This window comes from Leptopilina boulardi, unplaced genomic scaffold (assembly GCF_019393585.1).
Source record: "Leptopilina boulardi isolate dan_hultmark-lab unplaced genomic scaffold, ZJU_Lbou_2.1 LbouV2_222, whole genome shotgun sequence".
Classification (NCBI taxonomy): domain Eukaryota; kingdom Metazoa; phylum Arthropoda; class Insecta; order Hymenoptera; family Figitidae; genus Leptopilina; species Leptopilina boulardi.
This window is the reverse complement of record NW_026137777.1, coordinates 120711-147528: the sequence shown is the minus strand read 5'-3', so window position 1 is coordinate 147528 and position 26818 is coordinate 120711. Positions and strand designations below refer to the sequence as shown.

Below are 26818 nucleotides of genomic sequence, written 5' to 3'. Positions count from 1 at the left end.
GAAAATAATTTTAATCATTTAAATTTGAACGGTGCAATGGTAATTTACGCAATTTTTATAATAATAATTATTTAGTTACAAAACTTTAAGTTGTTAGATAATTGTAATAATTATTTATATATTCGAAAAGTAAAATATAATTTATTAAAAATTGCAGGTTTTTCCCTTTGAAGAAAATTCTATTGATGATGATCATCATGATCTTGGTGATCGTTTATTAAGTCAAAATAAGGAAAAATCAAATTTCAATTCAAAAAGAAAATTTAACAGTGATTCTGACGAATTAAATAAAAAAAGAAATTGTTCTAATGCTTCTAGTAGCTCTAATGTAATACCGTTGAACGAAAAAAATACCTGCCCTGCCGAAAATCAAAAACTTTTAATTTCAAGTGATGAAATCCTTTCTGAAACAGAAGCCTTTTTGATTTCATCGTCACTGTATCTATCTGATAATTCTTTAAATAGAGAAGTAATTTTTTTAAAATTACTTTAACATATAATTATTAATTAATTTATATTTAATAAAATGATAAAAGTCATTTTCTTTAAATGAATGAAAATTGTTATATATTTTTTAAAATTCCTTTAGTTAATTCAAGCTCTCTTGCTTGAAAATTTGGAGGGACAAGCTGTGTTAGGGAAATGTAAGAACGGCTCGTTGCTTGATGACAAGGACCGTTCAACAATAGTATCAATTTTAATAAATCGGTGCAAAGTCGGAGATATAAAAAAGCCGCAGCAATTTTTTGACAGGTTGTCTGATTTAATTCTGAAAATTTTTTCAACTGAATCAAAGGACATTTATTACATTAAACCTTTATCAGATGGAAATGATTCTAAGAATGCGAAGGGTACTGTATAAAAAAATTTTAATTGATATACTTATAAGCAACAAATTTACAATCATACTGTAACTAAAAACTAAAACTAAAATTAAAAATAAAACTAAAAGTAAACCTAAAACTTAAACTAAAATTAATAAAAAAAAATTACCAGGTAAACTAGCGGATAAATGGAGAAACGTATTGTTTCGCCTTCGTTCGGTCGGAATTTTGGAAAAAAAATCACCTCAATTACCGGTTCAAAGTGCACCTATTTATGTACTGCCAGAAGAATCTGCATCCGGTCACATTAATTGGCTGAAGACGCACAGAAAATAGGAAGAAGTGCAACCACATTGGAAAACCACGACAGAATATCGTCGTCAACGAATTAAAAATTTAAGTCTCGAAGAACTTCTTACCGAGTGGCCTGTTTTGAACTCGGATTTAGCGACTCGACTGGTACTTTATACAATAAAAATTTTTATTTAATTTTAAATTATTTTCAAATTATAATTCTTATATGAATCAAAAAATTATTAATTATTACTAATTTAATTTTTGGATATATTACAGATTTTTCTCGATTTTGACAAATTATATCCTGGTAGAGAATTGCGAGCGACAAATTATTGGAATAACCTTTTCGCAGATCTATATGCACTTAAGAAAAGAAACATCACAAAACCCGATGGGAAAAAATTGTGTGAAATTTATGAATCGTCTCTACCCGTTAACCAAAGTCAAGTAGACGTTATTCAAGTCGAAGATGTTGCAATGCAAGCAATAAACAATGGAAACATCTCGAAGGACTCTTCGTCGACTAAAATTGATTTAGATGTTTTAAGAATAATGTTGCTACCCTTTTTATTAGTCTCGAAAAGTAAAGTCAAGACAAATGGCGTTATGAATAATCCGACTATTGTAGAAGTGCAAAATGGTTTGATTGTATGTGCCAAATCAAGACACACTTTAATTTCAGATATTGAAAAAAGACAACAACGCTACAGAGTAAACAAATCTCATTGTCAGCCGTGTTTAGCTGTTATATCGACAGATTTACTTACAATTGACAATGTTTTCGTTTCTCTGGACGACCAGTTGTGGTCATTTTCATCTACAATCAATGCTCTGGACTTTCTCTTTCAATTATATTTTGTTTTAAACATCGAATTCCCACCAGATTGTTATCACATATGGCTTTTCTTACAAAAAATGCTGTACGATATTCATCTTCCAAAAGTTGACAAAAAAATACCTGTTATTACACGCGCAATTAACGATCTGATTGCTTTCCGAAAAAATCAACCTTAAATCAATCATATTTTTCTAATTTTTGACGTAAATCATGTTCCAATGCAGTGAATGTAGTAATTCTTATTTGACTACATTACAATTAATTTTACACTATGAACATGAACATCATTATTCACAAACGAGTCCTTACACTTGTGGTAACGTTAGTTGTCGAAGAATTTTTGTTGGAAAAATTCCGTTTACGAAACATTTGAAATCCTGTTCCAAAAATGACGTAGAATCTTCGGCAAGTTTTACGAGTAAAGAAGCAAATATTGCTTCTACTTCTACCTATGAAATTCATGACAATTGCGATGTTAGAAAAAATGATTTCGTAAGTTTAGGCTTAGGGAACAAAGCATCTTCGTCAACTTTTTCAAGTACAGAAACAAATACTTCTACTTCGATTTATAAAATTTCTAATAACTGCAGTATTAGTAAAACTGACTTTATAAATTCAAGTTTAGATAATAAGTCTTCAGTTACAGTGTCTGTAAATAATTCTCAAAAATCAGAGATAGCAAAAGAAAACTTTTTAGAGAATATTGAAAATGCAGCAAATGGTTTTGTACAAACTTTTAATGGTTCAAGATCGCTTCCATATTCTGTTGTTCAGAAAGTAGTTAAAGAATGTGATTCGTTTTTAAATAATGGTGTACTCGAATCATTTGAAAATGCTGTACTTTCGGTGGCTGATTGTGATGATAATAAAAAAGAAGAAATTAAAGATCTATTTTCTGCATTTTCTGAATGTTTTACACATTTGAATTCTCATTACACAGCCCCACAAAAAAAAAAAAGTGTCATGTACTTTTGACCGGAATACACTAACCCTATGTATTTTGACGCGCTGAACACGAATCCGAAGTCCGTTTTGCTCCATCACGTCAGGATTTTTTTCTAACCTCAAAAAACATGTCGGATTTTGAGAAGTAGGCGATTTTTTTAAAAATTGATGTATTAACTTCAAACTTGGTATCTGGGGGTTTTTTGTGTCGCTGATTACAAATCTGAAGTTAGATTTTCAAAATCAAAAATGGCGGATCCAATATGGCGGACGAATTTTGAAAAAATTTTAAGATTTACTTCAAACTTGGTATCTAGGGGTTTTTTGGGTCGCTGATTACGAATCTGATGTCAGATTTTCGAAATTCGATATGTCTGATTCAATATTAAGGAATTATTTTTAAAAAATTGTCAGATTATTATGAAATTTGGTATCTACAGGTTTTCTAAGTTGCTGACAAGTAACACTAGGGAAGTGCCATACGCCGATTTTTCTGAAACTTGGCAGTTTTGTAGTTTTTTGAAAACAATTTGACACGTATGTTTTGTTTTTCCCCAAAAGCTGATTTATGGGGTGGAAATACCCCTTGAATTTTTTTTGGTAGGGGGACATTATTTTACGAAATTTTTCAAAAATTAATGTGCAATAGTGTATCTGGGGGTTCTTTGGGTCACTGATTACGAATCTGATGTCAGATTTCAAAAATTCAAAATGGCATATCCAACATGGACTTCTATCGGCCACATTAGATACGCCATTATCAATTTTTGAAAACTGACATCAGATTCGTAATCAGCGACCCAAAAAACCCCTAGATACCAAGTTTGAAGTAAATCTTAAAATTTTTTCAAAATTCGTCCGCCATATTGGATCCGCCATTTTTGATTTTGAAAATCTAACTTTAGATTCGTAATCAGCGACACAAAAAACCCCCAGATACCAAGTTTGAAGTTAATACATCAATTTTTAAAAAAATCGCCTATTTCTCAAAATCCGACATGTTTTTTGAGGTTAGAAAAAAATCCTGACGTGATGGAGCAAAACGGACTTCGGATTCGTGTTCAGCGCGTCAAAATACATAGGGTTAGGGTATTCCGGTCAAAAGTACATGACACTTTTTTTTTGTGGGGCTGTGTTATTTGCGAAAAAACATCTTTTAGAAACAAAATCTTATATTGCACCCCAAAGTATTCAGCTAAATGAAAAAAATGCCTTATCAGGTAAAGTACCCGTAGGACAGTATATTCCAATAGCACCTGTGTTGAAAAAGTTCTTAGAAAAAGGGAAATAATGTCAAAATGCTTGATGTTTTCATGACTGAAATAAAACAAGATGATCCTCGAAATCTCAGACACCTTTGTCAAGGTAATTTATGGAAAAATATTGTGGAAAGATTTCCTAATAAATATGTGGTGCCACTCGTATTATATTTTGATGACTTCACTGTTGGCAATTCATTAGGTCCTGACTCTTCTAAAAATAAAATAGGTGTTGTTTATTACAATATTCCTGCATTTTCTCCTGAATTCGCAACAAAGTTAGAAAATATTTTCTTAGCACAAATATTCAATTCAAGTGACAGAGTAGAATACGGTAATGAAATTATGTTTAAAGTCCTTTTAGACGAATTGGAAAATCTTAAAAAAAGGGATTCCTCTTGAAATTGACGGAAAAATTATTCAAGTACATTTTGCTATGTTTATATTAGCAGGAGACAATTTAGGAGTACACGGCATGCTAGGGTTTACTGAAAGTTTTATTGCAAAATATCCTTGTATAATTTGTAGAGCAGATATTGATTCTATTCGTAAGGGCGAAGCACTAGATCCAAATTTATTAAGAAATCCTAAAAATTATGAGGAAGATCTTAAGATAGGAGATATTTCCAAAACTGGAATAGGCAAACGGTGCATATTTAATCGATTAATAAGCTACAATGCAGTAGAAAATTTTTCAAGTGATTTAATGCACGATTTTTACTTAGGATTTTTTCGTTACGATATGGCTTTGATTTTAATAGAGTTGATGGAACGCACTAATACTTCATTAAATGATATCAATTCAAGAATTCTAAATTTCAATTACGGCATTGATGAAAATGATAAGCCACCAGTAATTAGTCCGAAGCATTTGAAGCAAAAATGTATTATTTTCTACGCGTCTCAAATGATTACTTTTGTGAAGTATTTCACTTTCCTCTTTGGTGATTTAATAAAGAAAGAAGAACAAGTGTGGACTCTGTTCTTAAAACTGCGTCAAATTGTAGACATTTTGATGTGTAAAAGCTTGCAAATCGAAGCTGTAAACTTATTGAAATGTTTTTATCAGAGTACTTCTCGTTACGCAAGGAATTATTTCCGGAGGAGACACTAAAACCAAAACATCACTATATTCTACATTATCCGGATTTGATTCTTTTATTAGGTCCCATCATTCTCTTGTGGTGTATGGCTTTTGAGGCAAAACATCAACAACTTCTAGCGTATTCAAAGAATAATAAAAATTTTAGGAATGTTCCATATTCTCTTGCTGAAAAGCACCAATTGACATTGGCTACCCATTTTGGAGAAGTAAGTTCAGAATGCAAGAAAATAATTACAGGTCTTAGTTGGGAAATGGGAATTAAGTCTATGAAACATTATCAATCTTTTGGTCATCTTCTTCCGACTACTGAAGCTTCAAAAACTGTCAGGGAGACAAAATGGATACAAATAAATAATAAAAAATACAAATTAGGACAGTTTCTAGTTGACAAAAGTCAAGACGATTTTGAGCCTAGTTTTCTCGAAATACTAAATATTTTTAGTTTCGAAAATGATGAAAAATTCTATTTTGTTTTAAAATCATGGGTAACGGTTGGATTTAATGAATTAGTACATGCGTATCAAGTTGAAGCCGCGCAAATTTGGCAAATTTTAGAAGTTTCCCCATCATCTAATTTTGATTTGTTTGAAAAACACGTTTTCGCATCAGATGGGAAATTTTATATAATGTATTATTATTAATTATTTATTAATAATATAATTTTTTGCGTTTAAAAAAAATGTTTATTTTTAAGTAACAAAGTGTAAAATATTTTGTACATTCTAAATTAAATAAAATTGTTTGAAAATATTAAAATTTTTATTATTTCAAAATTTATGTTTTGAAAAATCACAATTTTTTTGAATTAACAATCTTCAACAAAAGTTTATGTCGAATTTATGGAAGAAATTTAATAATTAATTTGAAATACTTTTTAAACTTTAGTAAAAATTAAATAACTAAATAATTATTAATCATTATTAATTAATTAATTAATTACTAATAATACAAATAAATCAAAATAGTAATAAAACTTCCTTTAAATAGTAAACTAAAGTCATTTAATAATTAAAGGACATATTTTAAAGGAATTTCCTCTTAATAGAAAAGGAAATCCTCTTAGACAAATATTGAGAGGAAAATCCGCTTACGGTTAAAGGATTCCTTTTTACGTAAATAGACTGTTTTGTGAGTGTACCGAACATTAAATAAATGCACACTTTTTTTATTAATAACACAGGCCTGCAAAATTTAACTTTTTTCAGTTTCTAGAATGGGTGTACTTGTTTCTTGTAGTTTTTTATGTGCTAAAAACGAATCTGACCTTCAAGATGCCCTATCACGTCAGGATTTTTAGTAAATGTAGCCTAAATGGTAAAAAATTGGCCATTTTAGCCATTTTTGATAATTTTTTTTGGGATAGAAATTTTTTTTCAATTTTCGACGAAAAAGTCGCAGAGTACAACTCTTTAGCTTTAAAACCTATTTTTCAAAATTATTATACGATTTTTTAAAAAAAATTATGACATTTTGAAATTTACAGTTTCAGTTACGCCAATAGACGTTATAGAGCAATTCCATGGGATGTGATCACAAGAATTTTTGATGATTGGAGCAATTTTATTGAAACGTTGTGAATATGTTCCTTTATTTGTACAGAATGAAAGCCCACAAACAATTTTTTAAAATTTTTTGAGATATTTCCAATTAAAAATTTATTTGTTTTTTTAAAAAGACCATGTAACTTTTTTCCTGTTATCCAAATGAGATCAATTTTTCTTAAATTGCTCAGAAGAAGATGCTATTTTAAGAAAAAAATAGTTCATGAAAAAAAAAATTTTTTGCCCAACATTTTTTGACAAGCAAATAAATAAATTTAAAAAAATCTTATCTTTGGGGGCCCAATGTGAGACCTACTGTAAAAAATTAGTTTCCATCCATTTCGTAATCGTTATGAAATTCCAAAAATATTGGGCCCAATCCCAGACATTTGGCCCAATATTTTTGGCATTTGTACTACAAGTCTTAACCCAGAATTTCAGAACGATTACGAAATGAATACTGGAAATTAGTGGGTTTTATTTAAGAAAACTAATTTCTTTACTGTGGGCCTCACATTGGGCCGTGGAATCTCACATTGGGCTCTGTGCCCAATTAAAAAATTAGCTTCGAATTTCTAATTCTGTGACCCCAAAAATAAGATTTTTAAAAATTTATTTATGTGTTTGTCAAAAAATGTTGGACCCAATCTCAGACATTGGGACCAATATTTTGGGCACTTATAAATATGTCTGAACGCAGAATTTCATAAGGATTACGAATTTGATACTGAAAATTAGTGGTCTTATTTGAGAAAACCACTTTTTTTATTGTATGGCCCAACATTTGTTACTCGGGGGTTTTTGGGGTTGCTGATTACGAATCTGAAGTCGGATTTTAAAAATTCAAAATATCGGATCAAATATGTCGGTCAAATTTTACAAAAAATGATCAGATTTCCTTGAAACTCGTTACTCGGGGGTTTTCGGGGTCGCTGATTATGAATCTAAAGTCGGATTTTAAAAATTGAAAATGGCGGATCCAATAAGGCGGACGAATTTTACAAAAAATGATCTAATTTGCTTGAAACTCGTTACTCGGAGGATTTCGGGGTCGCTGATTACGAATGTGAAATCGGATTTTAAAAATTCAAAATGGTGGATCGAATATGTCAGAAAAATTTAAAATTCATTGTATTCGCTTGAAATTTGTTACTCGGGGGTTTTGGGGGTCGCTGCTTGCGAATATGAAGTCAAATTTTCAAAACTCAAAATGGCGGATCCAATATGGCGGACGTATTTTATTAGAAATTGTCGGAATACCTTGAAAATTGTAACTCAACGGTTTTTGTGGTCACTTATACAAAATCTATTGTCAGTTTTAATTATTCAAAATGTGCGATCCAAAATGGCCTCCATTTTTGAAAGAATTTCAATAAAAATTCGTTTCTCTGAGGTTTTTGAACCAGTTAAGGCAGGCCATATTGGATCCGCCATTTTCAATTTTTAAAATCCGATTTCACATTCGTAATCAGCGACCCCGAAATCCCCCGAGTAACGAGTTTCAAGCAAATTAGATCATTTTTTGTATAATTTGTCCGCCATATTTGATCCGACATTTTGAATTTTTAAAATCCGACTTCAGATTCGTAATCAGCGATCCCAAAAACCCCCGAGTAACAAATTTCAAGCCAATTAGATAGAAACAAGATTTCTTAGAAAATATTTTTCCCAAGAACTGTCTAAAGATTCGTTGGGTATAACGTCTATTGGCGTAACTGAAACTGTTAATTTTAAAATGTCATAACTTTTTTTTTTAAAATCGTACAATAATTTTGAAAAATCGGTTTTAAAGCTAAAGAGTTGTACTATGCGACTTTTTCGTCGAAAATTGAAAAAAAAATTCTATCCCAAAAAAAATTATCAAAAATGGCTAAAATGGCAATTTTTTTACCTTTTAGGCTTCATTTACTAAAAATCCTGACGTGATGAAGCATTTTTAAGGTCAGATTCGTTTTCAGCGCATAAAAAACTACAAGAAACAAGTACAGCCATTCTAGAAACTCACCCTCGCAGGACTGTGTAATTATTAAACTGAATAAAAATATTTCTAACTAATTATCAAGTAAAAATATTGAAAATGAATTGGATATGCGCTATCTATGTAAACCAATAAGAAAATCATTTTCCTTTTTGTTTGTATATTGAAGTAGAGAGAAGGGAGAATTTAAAAATTTTATTGGTTTACACTTCTCTCTCTCTCTTACTTTTGTCTGTTTTGTTGAAACCAGAAAGGAGGGCTAAATATCCCACTCTTCAAATGTGGGCTGACAAAATGGTTTCCGCTTCTCCTTCTCTCTTTCTTCCTCTCTCTCTCTCTCTAGTTGACACCATAAGGAAATGATACATATCCCACTCTTCAAATGTGTTAAGAAAGAATTTTATATAGTAATACATGCGGACAGACAAAATATACATATATAGAACATGCGGGACAGACAGCCACTTGAAATTATTATATGTAATTTCTTTAAATAGTAAACATCATCAAAGCTGGTTCTGGCTAGACCATCCAGACCAGCGACGCTATTTAGGGTCTGACTAGTGGTTAAGTACCAACAGAACTGGGCCAAGCCAGACTTTCCAGACTAGCGGTGTCAGACGCTTTTTAGCTTGCGCCAAGCTTGACTCTAGACATTCCAGAAGATTTTTATACACCGACTAGTCAATACTATATAGCAGAAGTGGGCCAAATTTCAGAAAAATCGGTTCATTAGTTTCTGAGAAATCATGATTACCGACATCAAAAATGCAGTTTTAAGAAAATAGCGTTCAAATTTGAATGCTATAAACGTCGGATTTTCTTTTTTATTTCATTGAATTAGATTGAAAATCTTCATTCTGGGGTTTTTGGGGTCGCTGATTACAAATCTGGTCGAACCAAAAAGCGTTTTCGAAAATTCTCTCTCTTTCCTAGAGTTTTATTCAAATTACCATAAAACTATGGGAAAATATTCTTGTCATGTTATACTATCAAATAAAAAAAGAAAAAAACTTCGACCTTTTTTTTGTTTGACTCATGTAACCCCTTAAAAACTGACATCTGATTCGTAATCAGCGATCCCAAAAACTCCCGAGTAATAAATTTCACAAGGTTCATAAAAGATATCTTTTTTATTAATAGCATTTTGTTTATATAATTTGTTAATAACAAATTAAGTGTGATCTGCTAGAACACAATTTTAAAAATCACAAATCTGTATGAGTAACTTTAAGTGTCTAATAATAAAAAACTTCTTTGATTTTATTGTGATATTCATACGATTCATAGGGAAAAAGTATTACGAACTGAAAAATATTAATTATTAAAATTATTATCCTTTTGTTTGTCCTGGAGTAACCAAGCTGCCGAAATTAAAATAAAATTCTGTTTATTTTATGGGATCGTGTATCCTATTTTAAAAGAAACTGCCAAGTTACGTTAATCAAGAGAAATTAAAGGGATGAAAACGCAATAAAACAATTAATTAAGACCATATAAAAATATGCACTTGATAAAATCAAGCATGAGTTATTATTAACCCAAATGCTTGTTTTCTTTTCTTTTGGATCTATTAATTTTATGAATTTTCCTTGTTGGAAAAATGTTTTGTTTTAGGTACATTTACCCTTTTCCATTTTTTTGAAAATTACGATTTAAATATTGGATTGTCATAGGCATGTAAAATTGTTAGGCCCAGAATACGTGAAAAAAATAGAAGAAGGATAAAAATAATAATTATTATTATTTTATAATAATCTTCGTATTCATGCAGTCAGTCATTCATTCATTCCGTCAGGACCCTTGCTGGGTTTTCAGTGACAGAGAGAAGAACAAGTTATGGAGAGAGAAAGATATATCTTTATTTTGCAAATGAGGGTTCGCTTGACCTGCAATCTGTTAAAGAGGATTAATTAATAACTCTGAGGACCCAGGTAATTATGTCTTTCTCCCTTTATCACGTGAAAAAGCTACAAAGAAAGTATAAAACTGAATAGGTAACGCATACCTTTCTTTCTTACACCAAGGAATATAACATAAGTACTTCTTTGTTTAACATTGCGTTTCTCAATCTAGACAATTAAAAATGGCATAAGAACATCTTCGTCTAAAATCTTAATCTTATTCATTTTTGTTTTAAAAATAAAAATAAATATTCATATATAATAATATATGTATGTGTATGTATATATTACTTCATACACTATATAATAATTGTAATAACTATTAATTATAAATTTTGAATTTTTTAATATTTTTTAGCATAAAAAAATCACATTTTTAGTCGCTGTGTAAGTATAAATGCGCATGCGTATAGATGACACAACTTATAATTAGTGTTGCCAAAATCAACGTTTCATAAACTTAAATTTTTGCCTCTCCCAGTGTTTAATGTCCCACTGTTTCAATTGAGCAATCGCGTAAACGAAGTAATAATTACACTTTTTTTAAAACTGTCCTATCTATATAAAAATCAGCATTGTATTTCAAAAAAAAATTTACTCCGGAACGTCCAAAACAGTTTTTTTCAATTTTTTTTGTAAATAATGAATCAATGTGGCTAAAATTTTTGGAGATAGTGTGTTGTCATACAAATGGTTTACATTTAAATTTTGTTCGAGTTTCTTTACGTAGTTTTTCAGAAAATTAAAGTGTCCTACTGTTTAAACTGTCCCACTGTTTATCACTCTCCCCTACTTGTATTAGAGCCCCAGAAAATTTTAATAAAAAAATTTAAAAATTATTACCTGGCCCCTCAGAATTAATCTTCATTAACAAAGGCTCTATAGTCCAAGGATTGGTATTGTTTGTAGTAATTGTTCTGAGGGTCCAATACTGGTATATACATATTTTTTTTATTTTGAAAACAGAAAAAAAGAAGAGTAAGATTTTTAGGCGAAGATATTCTTATGTTATTTTGAATCCTCTAGACAGAGAAATGCAATATTAAATGAAAAAGTTCATATGTTATATTCCTTGATGTGAGAAAGAGAGATATACATTACCTCTTCAGTTTTTTACTTTTATCTTTATATTTCCATGTGATAATAGGGATAAAGAAATTATTACCTGGCTCCTCAGAGTTAATCTTCATTAACAAAGGTTATATTGGCCAAGGGTTGGTACATCTTTATTTTTCTATATAATAAATAGGAGAAAAGTAATTATTACCTGGGTCCTCAGAGTTACTCCTCATTAACAAAGATTCTATTGCCCAAGGGTTGGTTTTTTTGTGGTATTTGTTCCGGGGTTTTAATACAGGTATAAATATGTATATGAGAGATTCTTTTTCAATCGCCCCAGCCCAAAAAGTCAATGTTCTGGGATTGGCTTCATACTTTGGTAAATTGTTGTCCTATATGATAGTAATAAATCCCTAAAATATAAACTCATTAAAAAAATATTTGTAGAAAGTAGAGGGGGTTGAAGTTTTGACGTTAAGGGTAACATTGTCATTTTCAAATCCGTATAACTATGACAAAAGTTAATGGATTTTAATTTATCTATAATGAATTTTATTGCATTTTTCACGTACTTTTCAAAAATGTATACAAAATTTAAAAAAAAAAAATTTGTCCCCTTTTTTTCAAAATCAACCCTTATTTTTCGATTTTCACCCCTTCGGGAATTTTTTTTTGTTTTTTTTTATTTTCATTGGAAAGATGAGGTTTTTTCCCATGAGCTATGTAAATATGAAAATGGGACAACAATAATTTTGTGAGAAACATAATATTAAATTAGGCGGTGCCTATCTAAATCCTCAAAGATGATCTCCAGGTACACCCCTTATCGGCACCGCCTACTTTAATATTCTGTTACTCACAAAATTATTGTTGTCCCATTTTCATATTTACATAGCTCATCGGAAAAAACCTCAGCTTTCCAATGAAAATAAAAAAAAAAAAAAAAAATACCCGAAGGGGTGAAAATCGAAAAATAAGGGTTGATTTTGAAAAAAAAGGGGTTAAAAAATTTTTTTTTTAAATTTCGTATACATTTTTGAAAAGTACGTGAAAAATGCAATAAAATTCATTATAGATAAATTAAAATCCATTAACTTTTGTCATAGTTATACGGATTTGAAAATGACAATGTTACCCTTAACGTCAAAACTTCAACCCCCTCTACTTTCTACAAATATTTTTTTAATGAGTTTATATTTTAGGGATTTATTACTATCATATAGGACAACAATTTACCAAAGTATGAAGCCAATCCCAGAACATTGACTTTTTGGGCTGAGGCGATTGAAAAAGAATCTCTCATATGAGGCAAAATTCCTGAAATGTCCGAACAAAAAATTAAAAGTTCTCGAATTTAATCCATACTTTTCTAAAATATTGTTATTGTTGGTGAAAGTCTAAAAATCAATTATTATTGAATTTAATAAAATAGTTTTTGAATTACAACGTTTTTAATTTTTGACTTTTGAAAAAAAATTTTTTTTTCAATGTACAATATTTATAAGTAGAATGCATAAAAGTTAACATATATATAATGATTTTTAAAGCTTTTTTGACGGCCTACACGCTGTTAATAAATTTTTTTTTTAAATAACATTTGACCTTGAAATTCAAGGTCAAAATGTTAATTTACGTTTATCTCAAAATAGGATTTTTTAAAATTATTTTTAACTATCTCAATGGAAAGCTTGACTAATTTCCTACAAATCATGTAATTTTTAGAGTGGGATCTTTTAAAGTTTTTGAGTTATTAATTAATTAATGTTTATAACAAATGAAATATTTTACAAACGAATAAAGTTACCGTAATTCTGAAGTTAGCAATTGAAACTTAACGTAATTCCGCATCCAACGAGCCCTGTATGAAGTATTTTGGATTAGTAGATTGTTAATAAACAATTACAGTCGAACCTCGCTAAGTGAGAATCCAAGGGACCGAAAATTTCTTCTCACTTATAGAGGTTTCTCAGTTACACAGGTTCTCACTTATGAAGGTCGAAGAGGGGGTTCTCTCACTTACAGAGGTTATTGTACTGATAGAGGTTCAAGTGCGGTTTTTTCAGTAATAGAGTGTCACTTTTGCGTATTAAGAAATTTCATATAATTATTTATTTAAAAAATACAACAAATTTTTATTTTTTTAAGCTTTATGAAAGAAGTCTGTTATTGTAGTTTGTTTTTTAGTTAAGCTATTTCTAACATGATTTTCAAGCTCATAAATTTTGTCGAAAGCTGATTTATTAACATTTGTCGAAAATTCCAAAAATCTGTGAATAGTTTCTAGTGCACTTATAACATCTTGGTGCTTTGGAATGGAATAATATTGTCATCTTTATCATTAATTTTATATTACATAGAAATAGATAATTTACCTTTAAAACATCGAGGTTTTTTTGATTTTCCAATTAAAAGAAGAGGCAATTTTTTTGTTCCTGTCATATTGGCACAATGAAGAACAGTAAGGCGGTCTTTACTTTGCTTTCCTCCGCGGCAATCTTGTCCTTTAAACGTAAATGTTTTATCCGGTAGGCACTTGAAAAATTATGCGGTCTCGTCTGCGTTATAAATGTTGTCAGAGTTATATTCTTTTAGAAGAGTTGGCAAATATTCAGTCCACTGATCGCATACATTCTGATCGACAGATTTAATTTCCCCAACTATTTTTTTAAAAACTAAAGAATTTCGTTTTTTAAAACCTTCAAACCAACCATTACTTGCTGTAAATTCCTTCATTCCTAATTTTTTCGCAAAATCTAGAGCCTTTCCTTTCAACAACGGTCCATCTAGAGGGATACTTTTATCTAAAGTTTGTTTAATCCACTCCACAAGGCAATTTTCAAGATCTTCAAATTCAGCTGAACGTTTTCTTTTCATATTTCCACGACCTTCAAAACACTGAGATTTTATAAAATCCCTTTCTTTAATTATGCGATAAAATGTGGCAGTTGATACATGAAATTTACTTTCTATAACATTTCGTTTCTTACCACTTTCAAATTCACTTATAATTTTTAATTTTTCACTTAACGAAAGAGCTTTAAGTTTTTGCTTAGACATTTTGAATATTAATAAATATTAAAATTCACAAACGCTTCTTATTACAGTCGTTTTGAAACTAAATTTTATTTTATGAGATAGGTATAATTGTAGTTTGAACAAAGAACCTTTGTTCTTATATGTCCATTCAAATTTTAATGACTGTTTATTGATTTCTATTGACTTTTAGAAAAATTTAATATAGAAAAAATTCTCAGTTGTAGAGGTTTGACAGACGCGCTTTTCTCACTTACAGAGGTCTAATAGAAAAAATTCTCAGTTGTAGAGGTTTGACAGACGCGCTTTTCTCACTTACAGAGGTCTAATCAAGAAAAATGATTCTCACTTACAGATTCTCACATAAAGAGGTTTTTACATGTAAGAATGACGGGACCTGAAAATCATTCTCACTTATAGAGGTTTCTCAGTTATCCAGTTCTCAGTTAGCGAGGTTCGAGTGTAGTTAACATTGCAATTGTTTATTAACAATCTACTTATCCAAAATACTTCATATAGGGCTCGTTGGATGCGGAATTACCTTAACTTTCAATTGGTAAGTTCAGCATTACCATAACTTTATTTGTTTGTGAAATATTTTATTTTTTACTAACAACAAGCATCGAAAAGCCCTATATGAAGTATTTTTGTTCAATTTTAGTTAAATAACAATAAAAAATGAAATATCTTACAAACAAATAAAGTTATCGTGAATCTAAACTAACCAATTAATAAACAATTACAATGTTAACTAATTGTTTATTAACAATCTACTAATCCAAAATACTTCATACAGGGCTCGTTGGATGCGGAATTACGTTAAGTTTCAATTGCTAACTTCAGAATTACGGTAACTTTATTCGTTTGTAAAATATTTCATTTGTTATAAACATTAATTAATTAATTAATTAATTAATAACTCAAAAACTTTAAAAGATCCCACTCTAAAAATTACATGATTTGTAGGAAATTAGTCAAGCTTTCCATTGAGATAGTTAAAAATAATTTTAAAAAATCCTATTTTGAGATAAACTTAAATTAACATTTTGACCTTGAATTTCAAGGTCAAATGTTATTTAAAAAAAAAATTTATTAACAGCGTGTAGGCCGTCAAAAAAGCTTTAAAAATCATTATATATATGTTAACTTTTATGCATTCTACTTATAAATATTGTACATTGAAAAAAAATTTTTTTTTCAAAAGTCAAAAATTAAAAACGTTGTAATTCAAAAACTATTTTATTAAATTCAATAATAATTGATTTTTAGACTTTCACCAACAATAATAACATTTTAGAAAAGTATGGATTAAATTCGAGAACTTTTAATTTTTTGTTCGGACATTTCAGGAATTTTGCCTCATATATGTTATTTGTAATGAACTACTGATTACTTATATAAGAGTGAGCAAAGGTGTTAAAGATATTTAGATTTTCATGAATCAAAAATAAAATTGAACGAAGTATACTATGAACATAAAAGAGTATGTTATTTTAAGTGTTAAAGATTTAAAAATTAGTTAAATTACATGCATATGTACAAATTTGAAGATTTATTAAGAAAAGATTCAAATTCTTTTTTAATATGCAAAGTACTTTGTTTGTACAAATGTTTGATTTTATTGTCCCAATTAAAGAAGGTGATAAACATATTCAAATACTTTTTAGCGGTAATGACAATTATGGTAATTGGATTTGTGTCTATTACGATGGAGTAAGGCTTTATATTTTTGATAGCCTTAGTGAGGAGTGTTTAAATGTGCATCAAATGCAATATTTAATTAGATTGTTCCCTTTTAAACCTACAGTAGTCTTTGTAGCTGTTGATGAACAACCTTTTGGTAGTGTTGAGTGTGGAGTATATGCAATAGCATTTGCAACATCTATATTTTTAACGTAATGCCAAACAGCGTAAATTATGAAACTGACAATAACAGAATGAAAAACCATTTAAAGTCAATGTTTGAAAATAATCGCTTAAATCATTTTCCGGCAGTAAGAACGTCTCCTAATAGGAATTCGATAGTAGTGAATGATTGGAAGCGTCTTTTCATAAATCGAGCTCAGGAACTTAAAAATAATATTTTAAACCCTTGTTCTGTTTTTAATACTTTTCCCAGTCATAATATTAACAGAGTTCTATTAAAACAAGATTTAGAAATTAAACATTCTCTTAATGAAACTAGTGAAAAGAAAATAATTCATACAACTAATAATAATGTGAACAAAATTTCACCTCTTGAATATTCAGAAATGAAGAATTTCCTGAGTGAAGAATATGATAAAAAGATAATTCGATTAATTAAAGAGAAGGAAAGAAAAAGGATTGCAAGGCGCGAAGTTACATGTGAGCAGAAAATAATTAGACAGGAGAATGATAGATTGAGAAAACGTATTCCTAATGAAACAGAAAGAGAAATACGAAAGAAGAAGAGCAAAAAAAATTTTGATATGCAAAAAAAAGAAATTATAGATATAGAAAAATATCAATGGAAACTCAAGATGAAGTTGCAAGAGTATCACAATCTGTTTTCGATATGCAAAACTCTTTGTATTTGCAAATTCTTGATGTAATTATTCCGATTAGCAGAAATGAAAAGTATATTCAAATACTTTTTAGTGGTTCTTGTAGTCTTGGTCATTGGATTTACACTTATTATGATGGATTAAGACTTTATATTTATAATAGTCTTAATAAAAGTTTTTTAAATGAGGATCAAATAAAATATTTAGAAAGACTATATCCCTTTAAACCAACCGTAGTTTTTGCAAAAGTTTATCAACAATCAAATGGTGTTGATTGTGGAATATTTGCAATAGCATTTGCAACATCTTTATATTTTAATATAATGACGAATACTCTTGATTACGTTCACAGCAGAATGAGGCAGCATTTAATCTTAATGTTTAAAAAGTATTGTTTATTTCCTTTTCCTGCAAAAATAACGTCTGAAACTAGAAACTTAATTATTGAAAACGAGTGGTAGCGACTTTTTATTGTCCACATCGAAGAATTAAAGTGCAAAAATCCAAATTTTTCCCTTTTTCCAAAATAAAAAATTGCGTTTAGAAACAAAAATCGAAAAAAGCAGCGTCTAGAAAATGATTTAATGCGTAAAAATGTAAAAATTTTGACAGAAACAGAGGTTGAAAGAAAGAGCACCAACAAAGGAATGTAGTATGTAAGAATATTAAATTTTTATTGGAAACGGAGGTTAATAAAAAAGAGCGTCAAGAAAAAGATTTAACCAATAAAATAAATAAAAAGAATACTAAAAAGTTGAAAACATTAGGAACTGCAATTATGTCTTTAGATGAATTTGATGAAAAAAATATTTCTAAAAATTATTTAGGTTTGTTAAATGTTGAATGTAAGTTTTGTAAATCGTTAAACTTTATGTGTGAAGGGTCTTCAGATAATAATTTTAATAGCTGTTGTCACAAAGGGAAAGTAAAGTTAAATGACTTAACACCGTATCCTGAGTATTTAACCAATTTATTAGGTGAGTCTACCTCTGTGGGTAAAAATTACAGAGAAAATATTCGTTTGTATAACAGTTCATTTGCTTTTGCTAGCATGGTATCTAAATTAGAAGTTCCAAATGGAAAAGGTCCGTATGTTTTTCGCATTCATGGACAAGTATATCATTGTACATACTCTCTTCACCCAATGATGACGATAAACGTAAATATATAATTAATTCAAAGGCAGCTGTAAAAGAAAGATTAAATAACGAATAAATAATAAATGTATATGTTAGGTTCCAAATGCGAAAACGGTCATTGAGCGAAAAAAGCGACCACAACGCGTTGTAGCTTATGGGATTTATCCGCAAACCGAATTTCGTTTCGTGGCTTACCCAAAAACGGTTACAATGCGTTATGTCAAAGTCAAAACGGCCAAAAAGCGAATTCGTTTTACGTATCTTCTTATTTATATTGCACCACAACGCGTTGCGGATGGTTGTTTGAATTCAAACACTTAAGAAATATGTAAAATATTAATAATTAAAAATTATAATTTATTATAAGTAAATTATAAATAAATATTAATAAATACATTATAAATAAATATTTATAAGTAAATTAATAAAATAAATAATTTTTAGCACACTTGAAAATAAAAATCATAACATCTATATCATTCATATTTTAATAACATTAATAATCAGTTCATTTAAAAATTAAATTTATATCAATATAAAGAAATTAAATTAAAATTATAATTTAAATTTTGTAATAGGTAACGTGTTTTCTCATTATGTTTGGAAATTAAACACACTTCCAAAATAATATTAAATAATTATATAATAGTTTGATTAATTACATTATAGCGTAATGTAATGTAAACAAACTGCGAATAAGTTATCGTTTAGTTTTGTTTCGTATTTCGAATAGAGTAAACGTTAATTTGTGCGCTATTCAATATGACTCCAAGCAAAGTTGCTTTTTATAATAAATTAGGTGAATTAACCAAGACAAGCCCAGATCATAGTACTATTTTTAATAATGAACGATACGAAACGTTACTCCAGGAAGTGCAAGAGGCACTTAATATTGTTCATTTCATTTATTTCATTAAATTGTTGTTTAATATTTTACTCAAGTGTTTGAATTCAAACAACCATCCGCAACGCGTTGTGGCCTTTCCTTATTGCCACAACGCGTTGTGGTGCAATATAAGAAGAAACGTAAAACGAATTCGCTTTTTGATCGTTTTAACTTTGCCACAACGCGTTGTGACCGTTTTTAGGTAAGCCACGAAACGAAATTCGGGTTGCGGACAAATCTCATAAGCCACAACGCGTTGTGGTCGCTTTTTTCGCTCAATGACCGTTTTCGCATTTGGAGCCTAACATATACATCCTAAAGATTCCAAAAGTATTCCAATTTCCAACCTCAGTGCGAATGTTGACCCTATGACTTATTCTTTAATGTTTCCTTCAGGTGATCAGGGATGGACTGTAAACATAAAACAAACTCAAGGCAGTCACAATATTACTGCCTTACAATCTAACATGTTTCGTCTTTCATTTAGAGAAGCACTTAATCCATGTTTAGCATTAGGGAAAACAACTCAGCAATATGTAGTTGATGTCTGGTCGAAAGTAAAGGGCGAGCGATTAAAATATATTCATTTACAACAACAAAAACTTCGAGCAGAATTTTATTGTGGACTAATGGATTTTATTAATAATAAATTATTATTATTATTAATTATATTAATAATTTTAAGACAAATTAAACATAATTTATTGAAACTTTATGTGAGAAAGATTTCTACTTATGATTATACTTGCATATATTTACACATTTTCTTTGATGTATTATATTATTTTATACATACCTTTCTTGTAAAACTTTCTTTTTTCCTGTAAGACGAAGTCCTCGCTTACGTAATTCGTTTTTCAATTGCACACACGACCAAGAAAAATATTTATTTATCTCGTTACTCATGTTTTTATTTTATCAAAAACAAGAAGAAAATCAAATGTCATTTTAACCGAAATCAAAAATTTGGCGCTCCACGATCTTGCTATGGTGCTGCCCTCTGGGCTCAGCTTTACATATAATGGTCCCCATTTAATTAAGTATATTTTAGAGCCCTAAATTAGCCTTAAATGCGTATGTGTTTGTTTTTGAAAATATTGAGTTTTAACTAGTTGAGGGTAGTTTTTGTGGTTGACTATCCATCAGTTACTTGGCTGAAGTGGTTGGGGGTGCACTTTTAAAAAGTCCATTTAGGGTCAACCGGGGTAAATCCGAACGCTTTTAGTAAGTTTCAACAATAACATAAGTTTTTTCTTTAAAAAAAATACTTCCGGTATTCTGGTGCATGAAGTTGTTACTTTACTTCCATAGAACAATTTTATGGGGTAGCAAAATTTTTTGATAAATTACAATCGCAGGAAACTTAGCGTTCGTATTTACCTCGATACTTTGCAACTTTCCTAAAATACCGGGGTAAATACGAACGCCACTGTATTTCAGAAAAATCTTAGGGCAAATAAATTTAAAGTACCTATTGCAATTGTTAAACTTAAATAAAAACTCAAAAAAATACGATAATAGACCTATTATGTAATAATGCATCATATATAAATGGGACGTTTCACGTCAACCGGCTTAGACATCCATCCAAAATTCTAATCAACGAAAATCGACTTATTACAGCTCAAAATAATCGTCAGCTCATACTGCTTCGAATAAAAAGTGGCGAATTAAAAAATTCAAAACGGCGTCCTTACTGTACCATGTTTTGCAAATTTTTTTAATAACTCAGCAAACAAATGTATTAATTACCTTCAGAAAATAATTGCAACTTGTTGGATAATGGGTCACTCTTATGTTTTTGGGGTCGCTGATTACGAATCTGAAGTCAGATTTTAAAAATTTTCAAAATTCAAGATGGCGGATCCAATATGGAGGACATTTTTATTAAAATTTGATCAGATTCGCTTGAAACTTGCTACTCGGTGGTTTTTGGGGTCGCTGATTACGAATATAAAGTCAGATTTTAAAAACTCAAAATGGCGGATCCAATATGGCGACCAAAATTTTTTAAAAATTATTAGATTTGCTTGAAACTTGTTACTCGGTGGTTTTTAGGGTCGCTAAATACGAATCTAAAGTCAGATTTTAAAAATTTTCAAAATTCAAAATGGTGGATCTAATATGGCGACCAACATTTTTTTTTTAATTTAATCAGATTCGCTTAAAACTTGCTACTCGGGGGTTTTTGGGGTCGCTGATTACGAATATAATGTCAGATTTTCAAAATTCAAAATGGTGGATCCAATATATCCACCAAAATTTTTTTTGAAATTGTCAGTTTTACTTGAAACTGGTTACTCGGTGGTTTTTAGGGTCCCTGATCACGAATCTAAAATCAGTTCTTAAAAATTTTCAAAATTCAAAATGGTGGATCCAATATGTCGACTAAAAATTTTTTTTAAATTATCATATTTGCTTGAAACTTGTTACTCGGGGAATTTTGGGGTCGGTGACTACGAATTTGAATCTGGATTTTATAAAATAAGATTAGTGGTTCCAAAATGGCTAATAAAATATTTAAAAATTGGATGGATTCGCCACCTTTAACTCCATAAACCACCCCTTACACATTATTCAATTAGTTGTTTTAAATTTTTCTTCCATACAAATTTAGGCTTCATTTAAAAGATCTTAAATATCATAAAAGTAATTTTTCAAAATACTACCCTTAATCCCCAAAACTACCCCTTAATATTGGGATCTGACATGGGGGCGGGGCCTAAAGCAATATGGCGTAAATTGGGTAACACTTTTAGTGAATTTACATGGGAATAACATGGGATGCAGAAAATGTTCATTTCTATGGACAGTATTTGCGCATGGGCAGGTACAAATCCTGCTCAACGAAAATTTATTGAAGGTGAACGCGTTTTGCAAGCCGGGCACATTATAAAGTGTGGTGTAAATCGTGTAATTTTGGTTTTGGTTTCGGAAATTTATGGAAAATTACGCTTAAATTTTTCGCTACAGTACTGCCACAGCCTCTCACAGAACACTTAATTCTGGAGGAAGATTTCTCACGCGGTAAAAATGTAGCTTCATTCATAATGATAAAATAATTAACAATGACAGCGGAACTACAATTGCAAGTGACACAAACAGTTATCCAAAACTAGTTACATTTTTCAACACCAGATGGCATGTGTACGAATGTCAGATCCCAATAGAAATTTAAGATTTTTTAAAATTTACTCTACATAAATCTTTTATAATTTTAGCTAATTTAAGGCTTTTAAATAGCCTTAAATTAAATTTTGAAAAATCTACCCTTAAATTACTTTTTTAAAATTTTTCCTTTCCTTTATAAAAATTTCCTCTATATCATTTTTTTACAATTTAAGCACAACTGAAACTTTCAAATATTCTCAAACTTAATTTTAAAAACTGTCCTTAACTCTAAAAACCTTAACCTCAAAAATCAGCCTCATTACATTTAAGTTTATAAATGCAAACGAATTTTACAATTTCATCCGCCATATTGGCTCCACCATTTTGAATTTTTAACAACTTTTACATCAGAATCGTGATCTGTGACCTAATTTTTAAAAGTTGACGTAAGATTCGTGATCATCGACCCCAAAAATCCCCGAGTAACAAGTTTCAAGCAAATCTGATAATTTAAAAAAAATTTTTGTTCGCCATATTGGATCCATCATTTTGAATTTTGAACATTTGTAAAATCTGACTTTAGATTCGTAATGAGCGACTCCAAAAACCCCCGAGTAACAAGTTTCAAGCAAATCTGATAATTTAAAAAAAAAAATTTGGTCGCCATATTGGATCCACCATTTTGAATTTAAAAATTTTTTAAATCTGACTTTATATTCGTAATCAGCGAGCCTAAAAACCACCGAGTAACAAGTTTCAAGCAAATCTGATAATTTTTAAAAAAATTTGGTCGCCATATTGGATCCGCCATCTTTAATTTTGAAAATTTTTAAAATCTGACTTCAGATTCGTAATCAGCGACCCCAAAAACATAAGAGTGACCCATTATCCAACAAGTTGCAATTATTTTCTCAAGGTAATTAATACATTTGTTTGCTGAGTTATTAAAAAAATTTGCAAAACATGGTACAGTAAGGACGCCATTTTGAATTTTTTAATTCGCCACTTTTTATTCGAAGCAGTATGAGCTGACGATTATTTTGAGCCGTAATAAGTTGATTTTCGTTGATTAGAATTTTGGATGGAGCTCTGGGCCGGTTGACATGAAACGTCCCAAATACAAAAATCAAACAGGTTAAAAATTAAAATGCATTACACAATTAAAACCTTCAATAACTTTATCAAATCATAACGGATTTTTGCAAAACTTGCTACAGAAAGTATTTTGGAGTGATTGAATGTAAATACAAAAATAAGTCAAATTTTTTAAATTAAAAATGGCGGACTTTCCTAAAAATTATTTTTAAAAATGATCAAATTTTCTAACTCCAAATTCGTAATCAGCGACCCTGAAACCCCCCGAATAACAATTTTCGAGCGAATCCAATGAATTTTTTAATTCTCGTCCGCCATTTTGAAATTTGAAAAACTGACTTCAAATTGGTAATTAGCGATCCCAAAAACTGTAGAATACCAAATTTTATTAAGATCCTAAAAAACTTTTTTCAACAAACCATTTGGCAAAAAAATTGAAACACTCCTTCGAGAGAACAGAGATTAAGTTTCTGCTTATTAATTACTAACGAAGATACGTATAGAAAGAAAAACTTTTTTCTATGTACTTTTATAATGTTAAAATAATAGTGTAATGAAAGAAAAACAATTTTGTGTGGCTCTGATGTAAAAAAAAATTATTGAAAATACCGTTCGGATTTACCCCGGTTTTCCAATTTTCCTGGGTAAATACGAACGGTCTGATATTATTAATAAAATTTTACAGAAGGCAAAAATGAAAAATAGTTTCTGTTCTAGTATTCATAACAAACAATTATAAATAATAAAATAAATTTTCAGCTTCTTTTTCTTCAAATACGAGACAAAATACTGAAAGAGTGTCATCTTTGATTTTCAATCTTTTTTGCAATACTCGTTATCTTTGTTTATGCTGTTGCTAATTAACAAACGAAAAATGGGATAATACTTAGAATCTCTTGAAGAGGATCTGAGGTAAAAATTCTCATATCGAACTTATTTTTAAAAATTTTAATTAAGCTGAAATAATTAGCGTTCGGATTTACCCCCTGTTCGGATTTACCCCGGCTGACCCTAGTGCTGCATATTAAAAAACCCTAATTTAGCTCATAATTCCTATATGATAATTGTTTGATTAAATCGAGTTTAAATAATTGGGGATGTTTTTTGTACGTAGGTGTGGTCTTTGAAAATTTTTAATAGTCCCAGTTGAGAGCCCTAAATTCATATGGAAGAAATTTTGAAAAATATTTAGGTTCCTTTATGTGGTACTTCCAGCTTGACTTCAAGCTAGCAGGACCAAGGGTTATTTTAAATAGGTAAAAGGCCCTAAATTTTTGCATGTGGTACTAAATTAGCCCTAATTGAGCCCTAAATGTGGGCATATATAAAAACTTTTTTTGTGGAAGTGGTACTTCCAGGATTACCGACCTACAAATTCAACAATTTCAACCCTTACTGCGGGGAATAAACAATAATCTCAACCACTGTCAGTGGTTAAGACTCCTCGAAGAATAATTCGGTGGCAACGATCACACCCTGTTTGTATATAATTTTAAGTAGTTGAAGGGTTGATTTTGCAATCAACACCTCGTTGTTTCCATGCAAATTTTAGCAAACTTGCATTATATTGGTGGCGTGATCGGTTCAACCACCTGAATTACCTTTATGATTTATATATGGGAAAAATCACGTGAGATTTTCGTCGACCCTTTAAATTCGGCCAAATATATTTTTTTCTTGTTCTGTACTGAAAAAAAAGAGATACGTATTTTTTTCTTTTTTGAAAAATTTTCGAGTTATGAATTTTTAAAATTTCAGTTTCTTCACACGGTGGGCAGGAAGCAACGATAGGTTGAACAAAAGTGTCAAGAAAAACTGAAAGTGGGGTTGTATTTATGGATGATTGTAGGTGAAAAATCCATTTAGAATGAAATCCTAGCTGCTCCTATTTCAAAGTTATCCACATTTTAATTTTTTTAATAGGATCAATTTTTGAAAAATAGAAAAGGCGCGAACATTTCTTTGTGTTTGTGTGTGTACGTGTAGACATATGTTCACATACGATTTCCACACTTGTAGCCAAATATAGCATCCTTTGTAATTTCCCAATTATAAAATAATAAATATTAAGTGTTGAAAGTCACTAGTAGACGTGGCAAATAACACAGCCCCACAAAAAAAAAGTGTCGTGCGCGGCAGACCAGACTAGTCATTTCCCATGTATTTTGACGCGCTGAACACGAATCCGAAGTCCGTTTTGCTCCATCACGTCAGGATTTTTTTCTAACCTCCAAAAACCTGTCGGATTTTGAGAGGTAGGCTATTTTTTTAAAAAATTGATGGATTTACTTCAAAATTGGTATCTAGGGGTTTTTTGAGTCGCTGATGACGAATTTGAAGTTAGATTTTCAAAATTCAAAATGGCGGCTCCAATATGGCGGACAAATTTTGTAAAAATTGATGGATTTACTTCAAACTTGGTATCTATGGGTTTTTTGGGTCGCTGATTACGAATCTGAAGTTAGATTTTCAAAATTTAAAATGGCGGCTCCAATATGGCGGACGAATTTTGTAAAAATTGATGGATTTACTTCAAACTTGGTATCTAGGGGTTTTTTGGGTCGCTGATTACGAATCTGAAGTTAGATTTTCAATACTAGAAATGGAAATTCTTATATACATAAGTAAGGTATTTACGTCTTTTTATGGTAGCGCACTCTTTTGTCCTCAAAGGATCTGTGTAATGGTTTTCTTTTCAAATTGGTGCCTCCATGTACAATATCCCTTTTCAGCATCCAACAGTAGTTGGCCATCATATTTACATCCCTTCTTCCTTGATAACGAAGCTCAAAATCTTTCAGATCTTGATGGAATCGTTCTCCTTGTTCTTCACTGTAATCTCTCAAATTTTCAGGGAATTGATCCCGATGCGAGTCTAAGTAATGCAACTTTATGCTCATTAAGCATCCTAACTTACCAAAGTTTTTAATCATATCACTAACTATTTGCTCCCAATTTTCACTCTTGTGATTACTCAGAAAATTTTCGACAACTGCTTTGAAACTAAGCCATGCGGCTTTCTCCTTTTTATTCATCTTGGTGATAAATTGCTCATCTTTTAACAATTTGCGAATACAAGGTCCGTCGAAAACCCCTTCTTTTAGTTTCGCATCAGAGATTTCTGGAAACTTTTGTTCCAGGTATTTGAAACAGTTTCCTTTTTTATCTAAGGCTTTGACAAACTGTTTAATTGCTCCTAGTTTCGTGTGTAAGGGCGGAATTCGACCCTTTGAAGGGTCGATATCGTCCACCATATTGGAGCCGCCATTTTAAATTTTG

The 26818-nt window shown here is 30.2% G+C and overlaps 2 protein-coding genes across 2 annotated transcripts in view; one reads left to right on the top strand and one right to left on the bottom strand.

The window, feature by feature from the left end:
- Positions 1-2264: 2264 nt before the first annotated feature.
- Positions 2265-26818, bottom strand: part of LOC127279708 (uncharacterized) — a 33280-nt gene continuing 8726 nt past the window's right edge. Inside the window, exon 7 of the mRNA XM_051302236.1 lies at positions 2265-2408. Within this exon, the coding sequence (XP_051158193.1) occupies positions 2265-2408 (144 nt within the window). The remainder of the gene's footprint in view (positions 2409-26818) is intronic.
- LOC127279696 (uncharacterized) overlaps positions 24108-26818 on the top strand; it is a 100307-nt gene continuing 97596 nt past the window's right edge. Inside the window, exon 1 of the mRNA XM_051302232.1 lies at positions 24108-24451. The gene's annotated coding sequence lies outside the window, so the exon portion shown is untranslated. The remainder of the gene's footprint in view (positions 24452-26818) is intronic.